This window comes from Odontesthes bonariensis, chromosome 1, assembly GCF_027942865.1.
Source record: "Odontesthes bonariensis isolate fOdoBon6 chromosome 1, fOdoBon6.hap1, whole genome shotgun sequence".
Lineage (NCBI taxonomy): Eukaryota > Metazoa > Chordata > Actinopteri > Atheriniformes > Atherinopsidae > Odontesthes > Odontesthes bonariensis.
Window position 1 is genome coordinate 41,031,432 of NC_134506.1, and position 24,234 is coordinate 41,055,665.

At 41.9% G+C, this 24,234-nt stretch overlaps 1 protein-coding gene across 1 annotated transcript in view; it reads left to right on the plus strand.

The window, feature by feature from the left end:
* otog (otogelin) overlaps window positions 1-24,234 on the plus strand; it is a 95,554-nt gene that overhangs the window by 65,574 nt on the left and 5,746 nt on the right. Inside the window, exons 34-53 of the mRNA XM_075469604.1 lie at window positions 728-3,630; window positions 3,907-4,084; window positions 4,211-4,362; window positions 5,762-5,851; window positions 5,949-6,135; window positions 7,137-7,357; window positions 7,821-7,959; window positions 9,221-9,409; window positions 10,357-10,566; window positions 10,657-10,761; window positions 11,777-11,881; window positions 11,968-12,069; window positions 14,960-15,058; window positions 15,186-15,226; window positions 16,051-16,126; window positions 19,213-19,391; window positions 20,536-20,640; window positions 21,203-21,322; window positions 21,679-21,724; window positions 22,100-22,171. Coding sequence (XP_075325719.1) covers window positions 728-3,630; window positions 3,907-4,084; window positions 4,211-4,362; window positions 5,762-5,851; window positions 5,949-6,135; window positions 7,137-7,357; window positions 7,821-7,959; window positions 9,221-9,409; window positions 10,357-10,566; window positions 10,657-10,761; window positions 11,777-11,881; window positions 11,968-12,069; window positions 14,960-15,058; window positions 15,186-15,226; window positions 16,051-16,126; window positions 19,213-19,391; window positions 20,536-20,640; window positions 21,203-21,322; window positions 21,679-21,724; window positions 22,100-22,171 — 5,319 coding nt within the window. The remainder of the gene's footprint in view (window positions 1-727; window positions 3,631-3,906; window positions 4,085-4,210; window positions 4,363-5,761; window positions 5,852-5,948; window positions 6,136-7,136; window positions 7,358-7,820; window positions 7,960-9,220; window positions 9,410-10,356; window positions 10,567-10,656; window positions 10,762-11,776; window positions 11,882-11,967; window positions 12,070-14,959; window positions 15,059-15,185; window positions 15,227-16,050; window positions 16,127-19,212; window positions 19,392-20,535; window positions 20,641-21,202; window positions 21,323-21,678; window positions 21,725-22,099; window positions 22,172-24,234) is intronic.

The window sequence follows — 24,234 nt, forward strand, 5'->3', positions numbered from 1 at the left end:
ACTTGTTCCCATACCTGTTCCCTGAAATAAGAACTGCGGTTCAGATAAACATTAAGTTTGTTTATGAACCAGAAATGAATATATTTTGTCAATAAAAAAGCAGATACAATCTTAGATTCTTAATCCTGAATAACTTCTTGAAAATATTTAAATTTCTGTCTGTTTTAAGTAATTTGATGAGAACACTTTTTCTTCTGTTAAACAGTGAAATAGATTTCTGTAAATCCTTAACTTTTAACCAGTAATTAATTATTTTGGTTATAGACTAGTTAGATGAATCAAAAGAAAAACTGATTATGAGCCTCAGATGAATTATCTAAGTAGTGTCATTAATTAAAGAGTTTTTTGTAAAACAAAGGGTTAGTTTCACTCATATCATTGAGGATGTTGTTAATTCCTTTTCCTCTCACTGCTCACGTTGATAAGCATTTGACACTCAGTCAGAATAGGTATTAGTATTCATAACTAATTGTTTTACACATTCTGTCCCATTAACAGATTATTAGACCTCTAATTGTGTGGAAGTTTGAATTAAAAGCATGATTATAAAGACTAGTTAGAACTTATAAGACAAATAACTTAATATGATGATACTAAAACACCCCAAATGAGTGTCAGTGGTGTTTAAACCATTTCTGCTAATGTGAATCATACCAAGCAAAGTGTAAAATATTCTCCCTGTTGAGCTCAGTGCTTCTCCAACACACTCTTCGTTGGCTGTTTTCAGGTATTAAGGACCCAGCTGCTGTGCTGCCTGCAACACCACCTACTCCACCTGTCACTTTTACCTCCGCAACAAGCACATCTGCCTCCCCTACTCCCCTCAAGATCACCTTCTCCCCCTCCACGTCCTCCACCCCCCTACACACAGTTAAAGCCACCACCACCCCACACTCCCCCTTTGTGCCCACCTCTCCCTCAGCAACTTCTGGAGTTTCCACAACAGCAGAGCCTCCATCTACCCCAACAGAGCCCCCAGAGGTGGTGGAGCCACTGTCTCCTGTCAGAGTGACTGAGACTCCGCCCACCACTGCAACAGGCCCAACAGCATGGACGACCACGCCACTGAGCTCCACCATCGGCCGATTCAGCCCCACCACATCCAGGACCAGCAGCGCTCCCTTTGCCATCACAGCTCTGTTCTGGCTGACCTCCACCAAGCCGCCCGAATCCCTGCAGCCGCTCTTCAGCACCACCCCTACAGCCCCAAAGTCGTCCACCACCGCACCACAGACTACAACTTCTACAACTTCTACAACTTCTACGACTTCTACAACCGCATTCACGACTCCAACTGTGGTGCTTCCAAAAGAAGACGCCACAGATACCACAGCACGTTCGGTAACGGCTGCTTCGACCCCAACAGCCTCCAGTCCAGCTCCTGCTGCAGTCTCAGACACTTCGACAGTAACGCTCAGGACCACTGCTCCCAGTACAGCTGCCACTGTGGGCACAGGCACCAGCACGAAAACACCTACAACACCACCTCTCATCCTGACCGGTGTACAAAGCACGAGCTCCACAACAACTTCACCTGTTCCAACCTCACCGCCCGAGGAAACAAGGACTGCATCTTTGCCATCAGTCACTTCAGCAAAGACAACAGCATCGGTCACACCTTTCACCACCAGTAAAACAACACCATCTGCTACATCAGAAAGGATTCTGCACACCACGCCTACCGACCAGACAACTTCTGCAACTGTCTCTGAGTTACTTACGACAACCATCTCCCGCGCTGCACCCACCACACCTGCACTATCCTCTACCTCTACCTCAGCTGTTACAGACTGGCATACGACAACAGAGAAAGTGACCATTCCTGAATCTCCTGTGCCCAGAATCCCTTTAGTTTCTACAACTGCCCCACCTCCGAGGATCACAGAAGCCACAACTTCAGCTTTGCCTGCCTCCACAGTCTACACTGAAAGAACATCCTGGTCTGCAACTGTCCCAGTAACGGAGAGAACGACTACCAGCAAGGCAACGTCAAGACCTCAAGTAACCACCGTGTCCACAGGTCCTCTGTCCACCACCGAACCTCCTACAGAAACTGTTGCTATACCACTGGTACCAGCGGAGAGCTCCACCCATCCTGTCTCCACTGCCCTGACCTCCGAGCCATGGCGTCCCCCCCATCGGGAGACCTCCTCCACCCCGGTCTACCGACCCACAATGGAGAGATTATCGGAGTTCTCCACTGAAACTGTAATCCATGTCGTCACTTCGACTAAAACTACCAAACTCTCTCAACTTCCAGTCACATCAAAACCAACGCTCACCTCCGCGACATCGACCGCTGCAACAGTCGCCGCTTCTCAAACTACAACCCCAGAAATTTTAACTCCAGAAAGTGGAGCCACCACAACCGAGAAATTGTTTACATCCCCACCTCCACCTGTGCCTGGAACTCCTGAGACCAACTTTACCACGGGCCCCACAAGAGCTCCACCTGCTGACGTCACCACCGCGCTGAGACCTGTCGTAATTCAACCGATAACAGAGACGACCCATCCGGCGACGGGCAGAGTGGAGGTTTCAACGAAAGCTACAACCCCATCACCTCTGCCCGTCTCCTCGCCCCACACCACGACTTCTTCTGTGGCTCCAAGAGTGACCATGGTCCAGGACAAGGTCACCACTCGCCTGGTGTCCACGTCAAGAGCTATGCCCGTCGCGACGTCAACCAACACTACACGGACATCCACCCTCAGGACGACGCCCAGGGTTCCCCTGACAGCCAGAGTTACACCCAGATTCACATCAACTGACAAGTCAACCATCAGGCCAGTAACTCAGAGGGTTACCATAGCAACAAGACCCTCACCTGGAACCACAAGATCAACCACTCTTGGCGCACCGTCTATTGCACCAACTCCTAGCACATCCACCACGTCAGGGGAGTCATCGACAGCTGTCGAAATATTAGCGAGCACGACTGAACCTGTCGACACAACCGCTCCCCGTCTAACCACCACAACCGCTCCCCATCTAACCACCACAATGGCTCCCGGTCTAACCACCACAACCGCTCCCGGTCTAACCACCACAACCGCTCCCGGTCTAACCACCACGACAGCTCCCGGTCTAACCACCACAACAGCTCCCCGTCTAACCACCACAACGGCTACCCGTCTAACCACCACAACCGCTCCCCGTCTAACCACCACAACCGCTCCCGGTCTAACCACCACAACGGCTACCCGTCTAACCACCACAACAGCTCCCGGTCTAACCACCACAATGGCTCCCCGTCTAACCACCATAACCGCTCCCCGTCTAACCACCACAACAGCTCCCCGTCTAACCGCTTCGGTACCTGTCCCCACATCAACGACAGCCGCCCCCACCACAGAGTCAACCACATCTGGAGAGGCCTTGTCAACTAAAGAGGCTGCCATACCATCGGTCTCCAAGTCGCCTGGCGTGCTCACCTCCACCCAGAAGCCCGGCGTTCCAGTTGCCACTACAACTTCGCCACCATCAGCCACCATGATCCAAACAACTGAGACGGACGGAATCGGTCATACGAGTCCAGGTGCAACCACCCCATCAGCCCCGGTGGAAACAACCAGCCTCACGGCAGAGACCACGACGTCTATGACTGTATCACCTGTGAGGATGTGCACTGTGAGTTCATTTAAGAGGTCCCATAATTACTTTATTATTAGTTTCTGTGTTTATGGCCTTTAATGTGTGGAATCAGTGTAGAATTCCCCTTTATATATGGCTTTATATCATATTTCAACCCCAAAAAACTAGAGAAAGAGCTTTAAGTGTTGCATATGTTAAAGATGTGCATTCCCACTGTCCAGACCAGTTCTGCTCTGTCATCTTTCCTGCTTATAACTCTCGCTTTGATCTGTGACTCTTGGTTTCTCAGTCTCTTGTTTTGTTGTCACCTAGCCTCCTTATGCTCAGATCATCGATGAATGCACAAAGTACATCTGTGTCAACAACCAGCTTATCCTGTTTAACAAGTCCCAGAGCTGCCCCTTCACAGCTGCCCCTCCAAACTGTGGCCTGCTTGGTTTTGCAGTTCTGGTTAATGGAGACAAATGCTGTCCAAAGTGGGATTGTCCATGTAAGGAAATACAGAAACGTGTTTCAGTTATTGAAATTAATTAAAAAAAAATCTTACTTTCCTAAATATGACCAGAAGAATTTCTTAAAGCTCTCTCACAGATATTATCTTTCCTGTGTTTCTCAGGTCGATGCTCGATGTTTCCTGATCTGAACGTGATCACGTTTGATGGGAACAGCGTTGCCATCTACAAAGCTGCCTCTTATATAGTGACGCAGCTGCCCAACGAGACCGTTAGTGTCCTGGTTCAGGAGTGTCCGGCTGACTCGGAGTCCCCCGTGAGTATCCGATTCACTTAAAGAGGACAAATTATGCTCCCTCACCTTCTTTATGTGTAAAAAGGTCAACAGTTACGTAGTCCATAACCAGAGGTGGGTAGTAACGAGTTACATTTACTTGAGGATGTTTTTGAAAAAATTATACTTCAAAGAGTAGTTTTAAATCCCTATACTTTTTACTTTTACTTGAGTAGATTTGTGCAGCAGAAACTGTCCTCTTACTCCGCTACATTAGGCTACAATGAGCTAGTTACTTTTCTTCTTACCTCTTTGGTATTCTACGCCTCATTATTTTTATCCCCCCGCGTACGCCTCATTTTAATGTTTTATTCTGACAGAGAGAGAGACTTCCGCCAAAGGCTCTACCACCTGACTGTGTTTCACCAATCAAACGTAGCCGTGCAGTCTGGTCACGTGACCATACTCAATCTCAGCGGCGGGACGGGTTAGCTTTAGCATTAGCAGTCGTAGCAAATAAACAAAGAAACAGATGAAAAATGTCAGAATCAACGGTGGGAAATGAAGACGCAGACGAGGCCTCATACTGAAAGCATGTTTACCTTACAAAGAGTGAGAAACAGCAGCTACATTATGTGTCTTCTGTGTCAACCAAAACAAACGCACATTTCAGTAGAAACTCAACATCTAACTTGAGGAAACATGTAGCGGTAAGTTTCCTAAACTCGTTTTTTTTTTTTTTCGTGGATAGATGAACGTTTGTTTTTTAGGTTACATATGGGTTACATATGTTTTAAACATTTCCTAAGTCTCTTTTATTTTTTATTGAAGTTCTTGAAGTTACCTGGATTATTTTAATTTAAGCTATTTTGTAATTGATTAACTTCATTTAAATTTATTTTATCGATTGGATGAACTCTAATTTTCCTAAAAATGATTATTTAGTATTTTTGTCTGTCTGATTGAACGCTTGTGTTAACAAATAAATCAGACGTTACTCAACAGTTACTCAGTACTTGAGTATGCTGCATAATGTATGTCACCAACTGACTGTTTTTTTCAAGTACTTTTATACTCTTACTCAAGTAATTGAGTACTCTTATAAAGTAATTATTTGAATGACTACTTTTTACTTTTACTTGAGTACAATTTTTGGCTACTCTACCCACCAAAACGCACACCACAGGGAGTTATTGTCTCATAAAGAAGTAACTGCTCCAGTGCAGATGTTTCTTCCTGAATTTGAAGACATCACCTCATAACTCATTTGTATCATGGCTGCCTCGTGGCTGGTTTCGAATGCCCAGAACAAAGAAACGAGCAGCTGACCAATCAGAGCAGACTGCATCTTTTGGGAGACAGAAAGGCACCAATTCTGAACCTTTAAATGATTACGATGTGGTTGTCTTTGTGAATATGATGTTCCTATCTTTCCCTAAAGCTCCTCTGGAATTTCACCAACTTGTGCCTGGTGTCGCTCAACATCACCCACAGATCCAACCACGTCATCATCAACAGGCTGCAGAGGAGAGTAAGAAGCAACTTCGACCTTTTCTTACTTTGAGATTGTTAAATATAGAAGTTCTTAAACTCTTTTTGATGATCTGTGCTTTGTGTTTTTTAATCAGCTTTATGTCAACTCGCGGTACGCCAAGCCCCGTTTCAAAAAGTATGGCTTTGAGATCTACGACACGGGCAACATGTATCTGATCCGCAGCCCGAGCGGTCTGAAGCTGCAGTGGTACCACAGCACCGGTATGATGGTGATCGACACCGATAGCTCCAGCAGCAAGCTACCCACCATAGGCCTCTGTGGTAAGAGCAAACTGTCCAAATCTTCTGTTTCTTTGTAGGGCTCTGCAACGATTAAATTTAAATTAAATTTTTATCTAATTAATCACATGATTTCCCTGATTAATCACGATTAATCGCATTTGTACGCAAAAACCAAAAATGAATTCAAAAGTAGTGTATAGCTTTTAGCATTTAGTTTTATTTTAAATGTGCTGCCATATGAATGAAAGGACCATAACATTTGTTGTGCAAACACACTTTTAACATCAGCATCTTTCTGTAGTTTTTATGTAGAAGCCTCGCTCCACTGTCTGTTTCCTTGAATGACTTGCTGCTATCAGTTGTGTGTTTTGCCTTAAAGTGATATTTTAGACTGGAACTACTACGCTGAGAAGACAATTCAACTTGGCTGTAAATGCAGGAGTTTTTTTTCAAATTTATTTTGAAATACGTGCTTTTATGTTGAAACAAGTAAAACAGGAAGTAGCGCTGGTTAGCTCCGTGAGCTTCACACAGAGACCGAGGGGCACCTGTAACGGTGATGTTACCTGCTAGTTTATCTTTATTTAATTCATTTGGTGTTTGCTGTAACTGTGTGAATGTGATGCATTCAACAGACTTTTACAATAATAAAACCTGCGTTAATGCGCAATAAAATATTTATCGGCGTTAAATAATTAACAAGTTAACGCGATAATAACGAGTTAACTCGCCCAGCCCTGGTTTTTTGTTATTATTTGTAATTGTTTTTACATTAAATAACAGACCTATAGGTGCCATCTTGATGATGGAGAAACACAACAGTGGTTTACAGCAGCTGTGGCTTCTGAGTTACTTTCTTGAACAATCACATTTACCATCCAACTTCCATTTATTCTGAATCAGAATTAAAAGCTAAGAGGCACGTGATAAGGTTACTGTAGAGGCTATTCCCAGTTATGGTGGTGAACTGGGAAGTCATTGATCTGAAGAGTAGGAACATTCTGTCTGTGCTTATGAAACCCCTCCTCCAACCATCTCAGGCTTCTGTGATGGAGACCCAACGAATGACCTGACTTTGGCCAACGGCACCACGCTGGGAGTAAGCGAGGACCCGGCCCTGTTCATTGACAGCTGGCAGGTTCCCAACACCACCAGCTACATCAGCAACAGCCGCCGGCGGGAGCTCAACTGCTCCACCAGCGACTGCTCCAGCTGCCTGGCCATGTTGGAGAACCACGTCTTCACCCCCTGCCACGCCTTTGTACGTTAAGCCCACTCTGTACTCATTTGCAGGTTCTTTACTTACAATACATCACATTACATTGCATTACGGTAATTTTGCAGATGCTTTTATCCAAAGCGACTTACAATAAGTGTGTTCCACATCGGTAGGCAAAAGAACTTCAGGTCACAAGAAATCATAAGTGCATTTCTTCCAAAACCAAACAGCTAAGAGCATAACTAGTGCCAGAGTAAGTGCGGTAAGTCAGGTACGGAGACAAATAGGAAGACAATTTAGGAAACAAATAAATGCGTAGATTGTATTAGGAAACCAATCTGGTTCTGAACTAACCCAAAGGTCTGTCTGAAACCCGGGAAAAAAAAGACCCAACATTTTCTCTCTTCTCTGCAGAAGCTAAAGTTCATTTTAAATGACCTGCCAACCATAAGATCAAAATAAACGAGGATGTGCCATAATTCGTGTCATGTTTCCTTGGTTTTAGGTGCCACCCAGCACGTATTGTGAGGTTTGGGTCCGGGACTCTGAGTACGTCAACAATCAGTGCGTAGCGCTGGCTGCATATGTGGCGTCTTGTCACAAGTTCAACATCTGCATCGAGTGGAGGAGTCCAGATTACTGCCGTAAGACCTTTATTTGAAACATTTCCTCCCATTCAGACCTGATGCAACATGTGTACACTCAGTGGGGTCACATGACACTGAAAGGATCGTATTATTGGCTAAATTACAATAAAACTGAGTATTAAGTTCATGTAGACACCTTAATCTGACAAGAAATTGGGTTGAATCGAGTTACTCGCGATCGGATTAAGACCCCGAGATAACTCGGTTGAAAGTCAAACTAAACCTGCTTGTAGACGCTGAAGCTCGTGGTGAATTAGACTTTGCGTTCTGCGCATGCTCCAGATTTTTTCCCGGGGTCGGGAACCGGAAGTCAAAGGAGACGATATTCCTGTTGTTGTCGCCGTCAGAAACAAACAAACAACGCGATGGAGAATGCTCCGTTGGGCATCGAGTTGGTGCAACAAGCAGCTCATCTCGCTCTTCATTCGCCATTTTCTCGAATTCCTGAGTTTGGTGTTGAAGAGGTCAACAGGAAGTGGCTCTATTAGCAACAGTTGAAATGGGTACAGTGCCACCTATCATACCGGGGTATGACACGCTTTGTGCCTCTGATCCCATTCATTCACCGCCATATTTCCAAGGAGAATTATCCTTGCTCAACTCATTCTTATTGTAATTTAGCCAATAATCCGATCCTTTCAGAGCCATGTGACCCCACTGACTGCTGCGGTAGCCTCTTGCTGACGGGAGGCAAACACAGATTTATTTATGAGGCTTTTCAACAGGACAAAAGTCAATAAGACCAGATTGGAACTGGTAAAGAAACACTGGATGTAATGAATTAAAAAAGAATGTAAAATACGTTTATAAAGCAGTATAATCTGTTGTAAGTAGTAGGCTAAGAGTTTTCTATTGTATGTTTTACAATTATTTTACTATCAAAGTTTAGGCTTTACACCATAACTATATCAGTATTTATGACTCGTTTAAGTTTGGCAACTAAAGCTGAGTGCTGACACTTACTTTAATTCTGAATTTGTGGTCGCATGCCGACATTGAAGCCCGAGAGTAGATCCATGAGGAACCCAGCAATATATCCAGTAATAGGCTGAGAACATCAAAAGCAGCAAGGAGATCCAGATCATAGAAGACTAAAAGTTGTGGATTCAGGTCTTCTTCATCCAAGCAACCTCATCTTGTTTGATCCAGAAAGTATCAATCCCTTTTATTATAACCTTTATTTAACCTTTGTCCCCTTTACAGATAAACCCGGGGGAATGATTTTTAGGCACTGACATGTTTGTGTTTCCTTCTGTAGCCTTCGTGTGTCCCGACTCTCTGCGGTATCAGGCCTGTCTTCCGGCCTGCACGTCCCAGTCCTGTCCAAACCACGACTTCGATTCAGACCCAGACCAGTGTTCGGGTCTGACCGAGGGCTGCGTGTGCCCTGAGGGGACCCTCCTGCACCGGCCGTACTCTGCACTCTGCATCCCCCCTGAAAAATGTGGTAAGACCCCGGTTTAGCTGCCTGTGCAGCAGAGCAACAGGTTTACAGCATCAGATTATAACCACACGGGAACATTCTGTACTAACATATTTGTGTTGAACATAAAGAGAGGATGCTTAAAAAAAACCAACGTCAGGTAATCTCTTACAAGGTGCATTGAGCAGAAAAAATCTTAAATACATGGTGCAACTATCCTTTACTTTCAGAACAGCTGATTTTAGTCCCAGATTCTCTTAAAATACTTTTTAAAATTCTATCTTGGAGAACTTTCCTCAGTTTCTCTATGGTTTCAGGTTGGTCTTGTACACTGTAAGCACACTCCATGATGACTCTTTAAAAAGTTATATTTAACCACAGATTTTTTTAATTTTTAAGATAATGCATTTTTTGATGATAATTTAGTTAGATGAAACGGGCTTTGGTCTGTTTCAGCTGCAGGTGTGCATGGTGGGAAAAAAAATCAATCAGACATTTCAGTATTTAAGTGCACCCGTCTGGTGGTTTCCTTTGGATTAAAGCGTCTGCTAAATGCACAAACATAAACATAAACATAAACAAGGATGGTACAAAAAAAGATTTGTAAAGCATGAGTTTGACTTGTAAGTCCAGCTGTTGTAAACTGGTGATAAGAAGAGTTGCAGAATCAAATAAAATGAAGTAATGAAAGCCATAATAGCATAGGTATCTTTTCAGATCCAGATCCTCTGATACACAGTGAGGAGTACAGTCATGTTTAGCCTCAGAAACCAACTGAAATTCTTTAAATAAACTGAACAAATGTAAAGTCTGTAAAATAGGTGTAATGTTGGGTTTTTACTGTAATTTTGTAAATACTTTACAAAAGTCTGTACTGCAAATTCAAATAGCCTGAGATGAGTTCCAGTTTGAACCAAATTTGGTTTCATTTCGACATTTCTACCTAAAGCACAATGTTTGTGTGTCTGCAGCCTGCACAGACAGCTCTGGCGCTCCTCGTGCACACGGTGAGGTGTGGAAAGCCTCCAAAGACGGCTGCTGCATGTACCGCTGCGACAACGACACCATCGTTCCCGTGGAGTACGACTGCTCCAGCACGCCGGCGCCAGTGTGCCGCCGAGCTGGCGAGATGGTCATCAGCATGGCCGACGACATGAGCTGCTGCCCACAGAAAGTCTGCGGTGAGGCCACAGCGCCCTCGTCCTCCTCAGCTCTCATTCACATTTGTTGGTGTTAAACCAAACTGAATGATGTGATGTCTGCATCTGCAGTGTGCAACCAGAGCCTGTGTGAGCAGCTTCCTCCTGAGTGTAAGTACGGGGAGAAGCTGGTGTCGTACTTCAGACTGGACTCCTGCTGCCCGGACTACGTTTGTGGTGAGTTTTCATCCGACCAGCTAACACTCAGCACACACATTTAAATCAGTCGCTGAAGCCAGCGGCGGACCTGGCTAGCTTTACGCCCTGGGCGAACCATCCCTTGCCCCACCCCAAAAACAAAAAAGACTCCCCCGCCACCAACACAACAACATATTATATTATTTGTATTATTTTATTATATATAATCTTAAATACAAAAAGGTACAAAAAGATACCACATGTAGCTTACAAAATGCCATGTCAATGTATATTAGAAGTTATTTAAGTTATTTAATTTAGCATATAGTTCATAACAATAAAAAAATCCACAGTCAGGACTTCTTGTTGTGTTGCAAACACAAACTAGACCAGGTTGCCTTTGGGTGAAATTAGTTGCATGACATGATGCCTCAATTCTAATTCTAGTTCAGCAAAACTAAAAATCAAATACAGTCGTGGCTAATAGCAACATATTAGCAAGAGGCTAACAGATAGCCTATAGCCTACGTCACTCCAGTCACTCAAAGAAATCTGCGTCCCTTTATCTTCTTCCTGTTTCTCCTCTTCTCTTCTTCTCTTTCTAAACTTGGCACCTGATGGCTTCTTTCGTCTTTCACCATGATGATGATCCATGATGACTCCACATTATTACCTTTGCTTTTCCCATTAACACCGTCTGTTCACCCGTCAATCAACCGGAGTCACGTGACGTAAACAAATTCACGTTGCTGACTGCACAGATTTATATTTTCAGTTTTTTCATTTTTCCACATAACCCAATTAATTACATGAAGGTATATGGGTCTATGTTAATTTTAGGAATGAAATACAGTTTATTTGGATTGGAAGCAGTTTGTGTTGTGTGGCCTGGGATCGGTCTATTCGCCCTGGGCGGTCGCCCACATTGCCCATAGCAAAAACCGGCCCAGGCTGAAGCGTATATTAAGATCAGAATCCATCCTCTCAGCCAACTTATTTCAAGGAAACGAATAATTCGATTTCTGATGATTTTGGACTATCTTTTGGGTTTCAGAGTGTGATCCTGAGCTGTGTGACTCAGACATTCCCACCTGCAGAGACGACCAAACGCTGATCGCCACCAGAGCCGAAGGCAGCTGCTGCCTGGCCCACATCTGCAGTAAGTTCACCCTCAGGCGCATTCATCCATCAGCGAATCGCCAGCAGGTTGATCGGTGGCATAAATGCTGTGTCTGTTTCCTGCAGTGTGCTCGTCCTGTCAGGAGACGCCGCCTTCGTGCCAGGATGGCGAGGTGCTAACCGTCGACAGCAACACCACCGATCGCTGCTGCCCCGCCTACCAATGTGGTGAGCGCACACACACACACACACACACTTATTTTACAATACTGATGCAACTGGTTAACTCCAGCTGTCTTCTTCATAGCTTTTTCTCCCAGTTTAATATTTCGATATTGACAGATTCGCCCAGATGTTTTCACTTCTGATCCCGTTTAAGATATAAACAAACAAAGTGGAAAACAGTCAGCTTGAGGAGATACTTATAATACTTTTAAAGAAATATAAAACATTTAAAACAATTGTCGGATGATAAGGCAACATATAAATACATAATAAAACTTCTGAATGTCTTCAGAAATGATTCTGGTCATTGAGTCATTTAGATTTTATTTATTTGTCCACCTGCCTATTACTGCGGGGGGGGGGGCCCTGTTTCTGCCAATATAGCTTTAACCATATAGAGCAATGGTCCCCAAACTACTGTCCGCCAACTCATTTTTTAGGGCCCTCCAAAATATGCCCGTGATGTATTCCATCCCTCCCGGACTTCAACACTTATTTCTCCCTGTTCATTCTCTCTATGGCGACTCCTAACAAGTACATGTGTCGTTCCTTTTTTGGCCACTGGCAGGTTGTGGCGCTGTTGCGCAGCCTTTTTCAGAGACTGGCCTGTTTATCCAATGCTTCAAATGTAATAACAAACGCATTTTTGTCCTCTTGCCACTGTATTTACAATCCTATGCAGTCATCATAACATAACGTTCACACTGCTCCCACCTCAGTATTGTGTGCCAAGAATAGCCTCCTCACCTCGTCAAAATAAAAGCTTTTTTAAAAAAGATTTTATTAAAACATACATTGCAAAATGTTTGAATGCATTGTTGTTAAATCAAATCAAATCAAATCAAATCAAATCAAATTTATTTGTATAGCACATTTCATGTACAAACAGTTCAAAGTGCTTTACATAAAATAAAAGCTTTGCAGCAGGGAGTGCATATAAATAAGCTGAGTAATAATTAATTAGACTCATTATTTGCAAAAGAAGTTTTGCAATATGTAGGCCTATTGATTTATTGATTAACAATGTGAAAGAAAGTGTAACTTTTCTAAGCCGTGGTTTTATTTGGCATTAAAATGTTCTTAATTGTTGTTCACTATGGGAAGTTTTTTATGTCAAATAGAATTGTGTGAGTTCACAAATGTTGGAATAAAATATGATTTTCAAAAATACTTAAACAGGCTTTTATCTAACATTATTAATGTTATTATTCTTATTTTGTGATTTCAGCTGTTTCCATTTAAGACGATTCTGTATCATTTAACATGATTGTAGCCTGACATAAATAATAACAATAGCCTACACTGAATGGGCTAAAATTCAGCTAAGATAGATCTGCTGTATACAGTAGGCATATTTAGTGTAGTTTACATGTAAAATCTCCGGCATCCGGCCCTCTCAAAGAGCCATGCAGGGCGAGCCGGCCCTCCTTAGAAAAAGTTAGGGGACCACTGGTTCAGGGCATGGCCAAAGAGTTATCCCATGGTTTCATCAGGTCCCATCAGATTGGTATCTGGGGAGTTTGGAGGACTGGGTAAACACCTTTGTTGTGTTCTTTGAGCCCTTCCGTAACAGTTTGTAGGGCATCTGTCCTGCAAGGGAAGGCCGCTACCGTGGCAGAAATGTTTAGGTAGATTGTAAATGTCAAAGTAACATCTTATTTATCTTAGTGTCGTAACAATAAGAGCAGTGCTTTCATGTTGTGGATGATATAATTTATGGAGTGTGAATTTAAAAATTGTATTTTTTTATTCAGCTTGTGTTTCTTGGAAATTGGGCGGAAATAAGTGAATAGATGTTCTCTCTGAGAATGAACGTGTTAATGTGTAACACATAAACAGCATGCTCACAGATGCAGATGCACGTAAATGATGCTTATTGCAGTATTAACATTATGTGGGCCAGAGTTTGTTTGATGCTTTTTTGAGGCAGGTCAGATTTCTGAACTAACAATATTTTTACTCCTCAGACCTCCTCAGACTCAGGAAGGCTCTAATACAAGTTATTCTTTGAAATATAAGTTAGAGGACCTCTAAAGTGGATTCTCCATTTTTAGACGGTGTTATATCGTTGATCTTTTTACTAAATGAAGAAAGTGTGTGAGCTTGGCTGTGTTTGAAACCGCATACTTCTCCTACTACTCATACTGACTTTTTGAGTTAGTATGCGAGTTTGAGTTTGCGAGAAGTTCCCGGATGCATACTAGATTCGCCGAAATGTTGAGCATGCATCATGAGGTTACTACTCATACTCAAACTACCCAAGATGCAACGTAACGTAACATCACTGATCGTCATTTCCTGTCAAAACGGCAGTTTCAAGCTAGCTATAACGAGGGTAGGCTCACTTCCTGTTTTCAAAACAAAAGCACCAATTGTATCGTAATGGCTTTCCTTATGATAAAAGGCAACGGGTATTTTATTTTGTGAAAATAACCAGAAGTGCGTTGCTCACTGCGGCTAGCTTTAGTAGCGCCGAATTCGTGGGAACAAAATTGTAAATAGCCGGTATTTTGCCAGATTTTCAACACGTTGGGGATCTAAACGACTACTTTCTCACCTGAAAATGTTTCAAATGTTGCTAAAGTTTACAGAGTTTAGAGCTTAAGAGAAATCAGCTTCAGGCCGGCTGATTTCGGCTCGGGCAGGAGCGAAATGCATTGTGGGTAAACGCTCTGCATACTGTCTGATCGATGAGTATGTAGTATGGAAGTATGTAGTATGCGGTTTTGAACACAGCCCTTGTGTTACTGAGAGCAGATTTTACAGCCCTGCACCAAGGTTTCCTTTGTGTTTTTATAACTGCTTTTTATAACTTCTTGTTACACTGTGTGGCATTATTTCACTTATTTGTCACTTCAAATAGTCTGATTATCATCTGTTTATTTGTGTGTAGTGTGTGAGCCCTACAGGTGTCCTCAGCTCAGTTGTCCTTTCGGGATGTCGGTGGTGTCAGTTTCCACTCCACTCCGTTGCTGTCCCAACCAAACGTGCGGTATGACTCTCAAAATGGCACACAACTGGGGCCTTTTATGAATTTGTTTGAATTCACAGCTTGCTGCCCTTTCAGATCTGAAAAGAGAGACGAAGATCATTTGTGTTTTGTTTTTTTCTCTTTTCAGAATGTTCTTGTGAAAAGATCGCCTCCCCAAAATGTGGTCTGGTACGTCCTGTGCTTTATCATTTTCATGTCCTGTTATGGCTTTTAAAGGGGAAGTTCGTTTTTTTTTTTTTTTTAAACCTGGACCTTATTTCTGGCATAAAATACGTTCATCTACTCACCGATAACAGTTTGGTGAAAGTCGGCTTCCTTCGGAAGATATTTAGATCACTGGAGATCGGCGTATATCCATATAACGGGAGAGAACAGGGCAGAGACAATACAGCCTCTAAATAAGGCATTATCCGTCTTTATTTCACCAATACTTTAAGACCCATGAATGAACGGCGTTTGCTTCACACAGAGTTTTCTGCTAGTTTTGTGCAACATGGCAGAATATTTACTCGCGTTATATGGATGTACGCCAATCTCCAGTGATCTAAATATCTTCCGAAGGAAGCCGACTTTCACCAAACTGTCATCGGTGAGTAGATGAACGTATTTTATGCCAGAAATAAGGTCCAGGTTTAAAAAAAAACTGAATTCCCCCTTTAAGCAGGTTTTTCCTGATTGTCTTCTTACGATAAAGATTTTTCCTCTTTGTCCCTTTACAGTTTGTCTGTTTATAAGACGGATTAATAAAGTTCATTAATCGATTTCTTATGTCACATTTACTCAGCTCTCGACAGGAAAATGGTTTTATTTTTTCAAGCCGGCTGTTTTTCTCCCAATCTTCACATTTCATCTTAGAAAAAGTTTCTTAAAGCATCATTTGCAAAGAAAAAAAGATTCCAGATTGTCTCGAATGGATAGACTCTGCTGCATGTACCACATGTTCCTGGATATTGTGTGCAACCAGCCCAGATGTTTATCTGTGTACTCTGCAGGGAGAAGCCGCACAGCTGGATCGGGCCTTTTTGTCTGATCCGCAGAACCAGTGTGCCTGCAAAAGATACAAGTGTGGTGAGTTCAGCTGGTTGCTCGAGATGGACGGACTCAGAGAAGTTACGGAGAGTCAGAGTTACCACACATTTACCCTCATGGAAATCATGTAATCAATTATTATTCCCCAAAACAAAAGAAATCAAACAGCAGATAATGTGAAAGGACGAGAACACCATCTTATGAGGAACGCCTGTGTCTGTCATTATTGTTGCCTCATTAGCTTTGGCTTAGTTTGGCTAAGCAGTTGGGAGAGAGACCTCATGTCTTGCCTAAAGCTAGAAAAGATACGATACTTTATTCGTAAGTCAGAACAAAAGTTTTATAGGATATGGGGACCGCTACTACCTTTAAAGACTATCCTACATCTGTCAATACCTGCTTAAAAACCATTAAAAAGACTGAAAAGAAAGCAGTTGGGAGAGAGGAAAGGAACCTTATGAAGAGAAACTGAAGGAACCGGCTCAGTAACAGATTGAGTTGGAGTGTTAGATCTGCTAATTTGCTGAACTGCTGAGTTGGTGTTCTGCTAAAATCTGACTCCCTGCAGAGTCCAACGCCCTTTTACCTCAGTTTATACAGTAAACGAATAATAATACTTTCAAATACATTCAACTTTGAGTTTATTCATGGAATTGTAGTTTTATTTGTTGCTATATTGTGAAACTGTTATTTAGATAAGTTCTAAACTGTGTTCTAAAACTTTAAACCTTTTATTTCTCAGCTTCTTTAAGTATAAAAATCCTCTAAGAGCTGAAACCTGCTTTGTTTTGAAAGTCATTAACTTTGCTGATATGTTAACATTAAAATATAATAGTGCATCTTGAAAATGTTGATGTGACCCACGTTGCTTGAGGCTTGAAAGGTGAAAGCATACATACAGTATGTTGCATCAGGTCTGGGTTAATTAATGTAAATATAATCCTGTTATTTTGCAGTGGTTGTTTCATCAACTGCAGATGAACTGAGACATCATTTTAGAGGCTGGCGTTACAGTCTGTGTGCAAACAAACAGAATGAATCTGAAGGTTTGCACACAGGGTCCCTGCATGCAGAAGACAGCGTTCTGCAAGCTGGATCCTCACGACAGGATGCATAAACGATCCCAGTTACAGAATTTAACGTGCCGTTTAACGTGTCAGCTTCACATTTTCATCTAATAGCTGACAGCTGGATTCACATGTGACAGTCTTACTGGTTTAGGGGGGAAAAGTAAAGCAAGGCAAGTTTATTTGTACAGCAAATTCAACAACAAGGTGATTCAAAGTGCTTCACAGATACATTAAAACAGTAAAAATAAAAGGTATGATTTAAATTTTAAACAAAAAAGAAAGAAATAAGAACAATAGATAAAATCAGGAGTTAAAATGTGATTAAGTTTTGAAACTCAAGCTTCAGATTTGGAGCATTATTCAAATGCAGCTGAAAATAGGTGTGTCTTCAACCTGGACTTAAACACACTGGCCCTCATTTATCAAGCCGTCGTAGAAAGCATCGTTGATATGAGCGGAGAACTCGTCGTACGCAGAGGCTCAAGTGAGATTTACAGAACATGCGTACCACACCAATCCCATCGTAAGACCGAGCGGCTGTTGATAAATCCGGCGGCTGAAATCCATCGTAATGATCCTAACCACGCCTTCTACAAAAGGCCGCACCTCTAGAATTTGCGACATGGATAGACGAAAGGCGGCAAAGAAACGCTGTCAGCGTTGGCGATGTAAATCGCAGACCGGACGAGTTATGTATTTTCCCCTACTGTGATGGTCAATAAAGTGATAAACTCCAGATTAAATGAAATCTAAAATTGAACGATGTTTTACTTTTTCTCCAATAAGATCAGGAAGAAATGGTCCAATATGAAATTTGCAGCTCTCCGACGCAGCACGTCACAAACAGGGGGGGGGGGGGCTCCGATCCAGGTTTGGATTTGAGTGCCTTGGAGGAGAGGGTGGCTGGCCTGATCGGAGCTACGTCTTTTTTCCTTGAATAACAGAATGCTTACCAAAAAGTCAGAATCGCTGAATAAGTTCCTCTCTCCTGAGCGCTCTTGGCTGTGCAGGCAGGTGGTAGGAATCTCTGGGTACGGGTCCTCTGGATGTGCATCTGGAAATGGCACTCCGCATGCAATTATAATATTGCATACCTTTTCGGGCGTATATAAGGGTTCCCCCCGCAGCCGAGAGACAGATCCACCTGCCCTTTAGGAGCCCTGTACACCTCTCCACAGTGGCACGCGTACTATGCGCAGTGTTAAAGCGCCTCTCCTGTACGGCTCATAAGCCACTCATCATTTTCCCGAAAGAAATCCTGCCGGTCCCCGAACACTCTCTCGCGCCTGATGCGCGCGTTCAGGTCCTCTAACAAAGCCAGATCTGCCATCGTTTCGCCATTACCGCGCCGCTAGAATCACCTTTTAAATAGGCGGTTGAATAATGAGCCATCACTCTTCCAATTACGGAGTTGTACTTGTTTAATTTTTTTATTTATTTAATTTGCGTTTATGTTTATATTTATGTTGAAGTCAAATAAAACATGGGCCTTCTTTGAAGTGATAAGTCTGTAATTTTAACCTAGGGATTTGTTGCGACTCATGAGGCACGCACTAGTGACGCTGCTGTTTATGTATGCTATTGCAGTCACTGCAAGTCAAAATGGAAAAGTGCGCACACGGTCTCAGACCTGTCGTGGCGATTTCATCTTTTCTGTGCTCACGATGGATTTGATAAATGCCAACCTTTGCGCAGAAAAGAACGTACACACGACCTACGCATGTTTTTCGTCTTACGCAAGTTTGATAAATGAGGGCCACTGAGTGTTTCAGCTGATCTGAGGCTTTCTGGGAGTTTGATCCAGATATGTGGAGCATAGAAGCTGAAAACTTCACATTTAAGTTCAATTTTTGATGTTAGTTTAATGTCTGCAGAGCAAATTACTAAATTCATTTTAAAATAAATACGAAACAGCGTAAAAAAATCACGTGTTTGTTTCAGTTTGGTTTTTTTGAGATGCAACATTTGGTGGAAGTTTAAGGAGAATATAAGTTAGTCACTTTCCTAAAGCTGCTCATTACAATGTAACCTTTGACCCCTGCTGTGTGTGTTCAGTGCGTGAGGCGGTGTGTGTCTTTGGCGAGCGGGGCGTGCTGCGGCCGGGTCAGACTCTGGTGGAGCGCGGGGACGACGGCTTGTGTCACAGCAGGCAGTGCAGCCGCGTCCTCGACCCAGCGAGCGGCTTCCACCTGCTCCGCACCTCCAGCGTCAACTGCTCCGCCCACTGCCAGCCAGTAAGACCATCACACACACACACAGAGAAAACCACGTGTGCATGTAGCTTCAGTGCAGAAATACTGTCCGGATCGCTGCTTCTGGAGTCTCCAATGCTAACTTTCACTGCTGCTTGGATGAATCACTCTGCGACATTCTGACTGACGTGTGGTTTTTTTTTACTTATTATTCGAAGAAAAGCTTAACTATACTTCACTGGGTCATTTACAATATTAGGAATATATGTGATAACTGGCTTTCCTTAAATTATTACCAATGCTCTTCTGTCAGAATATTCAATTCAATTCATTTTTATTTGTATAGCGCCAAATACAACAAATGTCATCTCAAGGCACTTAAATAATAAAGTCCAATTCAAGCCAATTGGAATTCAATTCATTGTAATCATATTTAATTATAAAATAATCACTTAGGAGACACACTTAGGCTACACTATATTAAGGGAAGGGAGTTCATCTTCAAAATATGATAGGAATGGTTGCCGGACTTTATAATATCTATGGGTGGTGCCCCCGGCAATATATTTAAGTTGTTCAAGTTTGAGATGGGACATCACCTCCTCCACCCAACGCCTGTGAGAGGGGGGCGTAACCTTCTTCCAACTAAGTAGTATTAGATGTCGAGCCAAAAGAGTAGAGAATGCTATAGCCTCAGCCTGGTGCCTAGATATCGGTGTCTCCTGAGGGACAACCCCAAACAATGCGGTCAATGGGTTGGGACTGATGGCTTTATTATACATATATGAGAATGTGCTTTTCAGAGAATATGTGGGACAGCCCAATGATAAAGAATTACAGTAATATCAAATATGATAAAGTTATTCTGTATTTAAATAACAGTTTACATGGTAAAAACGATGTGCACTGGTGTAATTTCTTGTCTGGCGCAGCGCAGAAGCACTGTTGTCTCATTATTACACTAACTGGTGTCGTCACCCTTCACTTTATGTCTGAACATGAAGATACAGAAGTGTGTTTTTATTTATTTCTGCTCATTCTATCAGAAACTGTAGGATAATGCAGCCGGTTGCAGTTTTGCTTTAAAGCGGATAATTCAGATTATCATCAGATAGTTCTCTTTAGTTCTGAATTAATTCGATTTGCATTGTCAGGAAGTGTAACCCTGAATGTTTGTGTGATTCAGAATCAGATCTACGTGCCTCCCAAAGACCAGTCGACGTGTTGTGGAGCCTGTAGAAATATTTCCTGCCTCTATCAGCATGAGAACGGGACCACGGATCTCTATAAGGTGGGAAAAGCTCCTCCAGTCAGATGCTCAGTCGAGCATCTGAATCGCTGAGATATACGGTCGTACTGAACATGATATTATTTGGGATTTAACCTATTTTTGTAAATTGCTTTTGAAGTCAAACAATTCAACTCGGTCCACTTTGTAGCTTTTTTTTTGAGAATTTAGCAGTTATTTTCCATCCTGATATAAAGTAGAAAGCTCGAAAAAAAAAGGTATTTTTAAGGTAATAGATGATTATTAACAAACCTGAAAAGTTGTAGTTAAAGTTATTGTTGAACATCAATCTGACATCAGGTAAAAGATCGAATACTTTTTATAATATTAATTATTTTTCTGTATTTTTGCTGTTATATTTGTTGTATTTAAAGTTATATTTTCAATAGATAACTTTCAGTATAAATAATGGAAGCTGTAAGTATTCAGAAGTTTTTAGAAACTACAATTAGACTTTTGATTTAAAAAAATCTCCTGAAATAAACCGAGATCGTGCTCGCTCTGTGTTGTTGGTGGATGAAATCTACGGCGCAGCTGTAGAAGCTGATGTTGTCTGTGTTCTCAGCCAGGAAAGTCCTGGGTGTCGAACTGCATGAAGTTCGACTGCACCGATACTCTATCTGGACCAACGATGGTCTCCTACTCCTTCAGCTGCCCCCCCTTCAACGAAACTGAGTGCATGAAGGTCATATATACCATTTACTAATTAAATTAAAATATAACTATTCTATTCGTATATTTATCCCTCATTTATCTTCCTCTTCCATGTACTTGTTTAAAAATATTTTTTTGTACCTTTTATTTAAACAGAATTATATTTGCACTTTGTTTTATATCTGTCTCCAGACTGTTCCACAAAGTCACCCCACAGCTCGATAAGCACATGCTTTTCATATTTGTTCAGACCTTTAGTTTTTTTAAATTTACCTCAATTAGGTCAACAAAAGCACTTGTGAACCACTGATCTAGAAACACCTTTAAACTTTAATGACATCTTTTCTTCATTGCCATCTTAACGGTTTGACTCTCGTCTGCACTCAGATCGGTGGAACTGTCGTAAGTTACATGGATGGATGCTGCAAGACGTGTGAGTATCTGACCCGAGCATAGCAGCAGTTTTGTAGTTAGCGTAGAGCTGTAGGCTGCAGCTGACAGAAGAGTGCCTCCACCTGCTGCCCGACATGTTTTCATGTTTCAGTCCACAATCTTCCATCACGTTGTCTGAATTGGCTCACATATGAATCCCACCTGTTGTTTTCTGTTTAGTTTTTTGTCTACTGTTTGTTCATATTCGTGTCATCTGTTAGCATGCTTTTCAGTGAATTCGGTCTTTATTGTAAAAAAAAATAAAAAATAAAAATGGCGACGGATCGAGCGTCTCTCACTGAAAAGCATCCGATGACATGCAAGTGGGTTTGTGGTTTATGTGCTGCAGCTTACCATCATGTACCAATCCCACCAGGTACTGGATTCCATCTGTTCCCTTTCCCTGTTAGCTCACTGACTCCCACAGTTAACACAAACTGTGAAAGAGGTACCACAACAACAAGGCTTGTCAGTGCCATTGTTGATATTCAACAATGTACTCCCTCCAAAACATTCTGACCAAACACAAAGGAAAGCCCAAAGTCTGACTGCAACCTGCACCGTTCTACAGAGTCGTCCTCTCGACTGTTGTCTCATTTCAGGTCTTTATGAAGCGCAAATCAGTGGAAAAAAACACTTTTTTTTAGGGCAGATGTTGCATTCTCCTCACTTTTTGAAGCAATCAGAATGTGTTTAGGACTTTTTTCTAAAATGATTCGAAACTTTACAGAGATTTGATATGACCGTAGGCCAAAAAAATGCTGTAACAGTTGAGAGGACACAAAGATGTTTGCAGCCCCGTACACAACAGATAAACCCCCTCCCCATTAGCACTGTCTGGGCAGTGCATTGTTGATTGCCAACAATGTACTGTTGGTAGTGGCCCAGTAGCTGGGCTTAGACGTCTGCATGTGTCAGTAGATCCGGATGTGGGCTGGTGTCGGGGTCTTTCCATCAAACACGTAGCTGCTGTAGAAGATCTGAATGCTGCTGTGTGTGGCATTTATCATTTTACTCACAGTGAAACGGTTATTATCAGATGTTAAGACTACAATGGGTGGAACAGAATAAATCTACAAACACTGAAAAAAACAACTCATAAGATTTACTTAAAAAACCCTTTGTAAGTATTTGCACTCAAATGATTTAAGTAATATTTAATGCTGCAATATCAAGTAAATTTTACTTACCATAAAACATAACAGTTTTGAAGATATTAAGTAACATTTACTGAATTACATCTAAGTTTTAATTTAATTTATATTTAGTTAAACAAATGAAGTAAACTCTACTTGTTTTTCATAGGCAGGAACATCATTTTACTCAAAATTTTAAGCAAATTTTATATATCTGTAGTATTTGCTGTTATGAAGTAACTTAGTAGATTTTAACAAAACACTTTCAAGTAAAGTTTCTGTAGTATTTCTAGGTTTATGTACATACAACTATTAAACATTTCAATTGTATGAGGAAACCTAAGTAAAACTTACTCTTCCCCCATAATTCATGTATTACGTTCATAAAATGTTTAATTTTACTTAAGAAGCTCTAGTTCTTACTGAATCTTAAAAATACAAGGTAGAAATGATGACAGTTACTCTAATAGAGTTTACATGAGTCACCCTTCTCTTCCTTATATATTACCAGGGAAACGGAAAAAGGTTTAGTTATGTACTGAAAGAAGGAAAAAAACAGAGTTTGGACAATTCTAAGCAGCTTTAAAGTGAATATCTGGTCTGAGCTCCTTTATTCTCCAACACAGCCTGAACCCTCTCAGACGAGCTTTCTGTCCTTTCTTTAATCAAATCAAATCAAATTCATATGTAGCACATTTCATGTACAAAACAGTTCAAAGTGCTTTACATACAATAAAAGCATTGCAGCAGGGAGTGGAAGAAGCATTAAAAATACATAAAAGAATATAAAGAGAAACAAATAAAATAATTTAAATGAATTTAAAAACAAGCAACAGTCCAGATAAGTTCAAAGATATCGTGCAGATTTCATGCATAGACACATGAGAAAAGAAATGTCTTTAACCTGGATTTAAAAATGTCTCCATTTGGTGAAAGTTTAATCTCCACTGGCAGTTTGTTCCACTTGTTTGCAGCATAACAGCTAAATGCTGCTTCTCCATGTTTAGTCTGGACTCTGGACTGGACCAGCTGACCTGAGTCCTTGGATCTAAGAGCTCTGCTGGCTTTATACTCTCTGAAGCAGTCTTCAGGAATAGTTCTCCAGGCTTCTTGAAGGACATCCCAAAGCTCTTCTTTGGATGTGGGCTGCCTTTTGTTGCGTTCTCTGCCAACATGATCCCACACTGCTTCAGTAATGTTGAGCTCCGGGCTCTGGGGAGGATTCATCCCTCCATCAGACCTGCTGCCACTGATTTTCAGCCCACTTCTTGTGTCCTTTGGCACAGCTCAGCCTTTTCTCCCTGTTTCCCTTCCTTAAGAACGGCTTCCTGACAGCCACCCTTCCATGGAGCCCATTTCTGATGAGGCTTGGGCC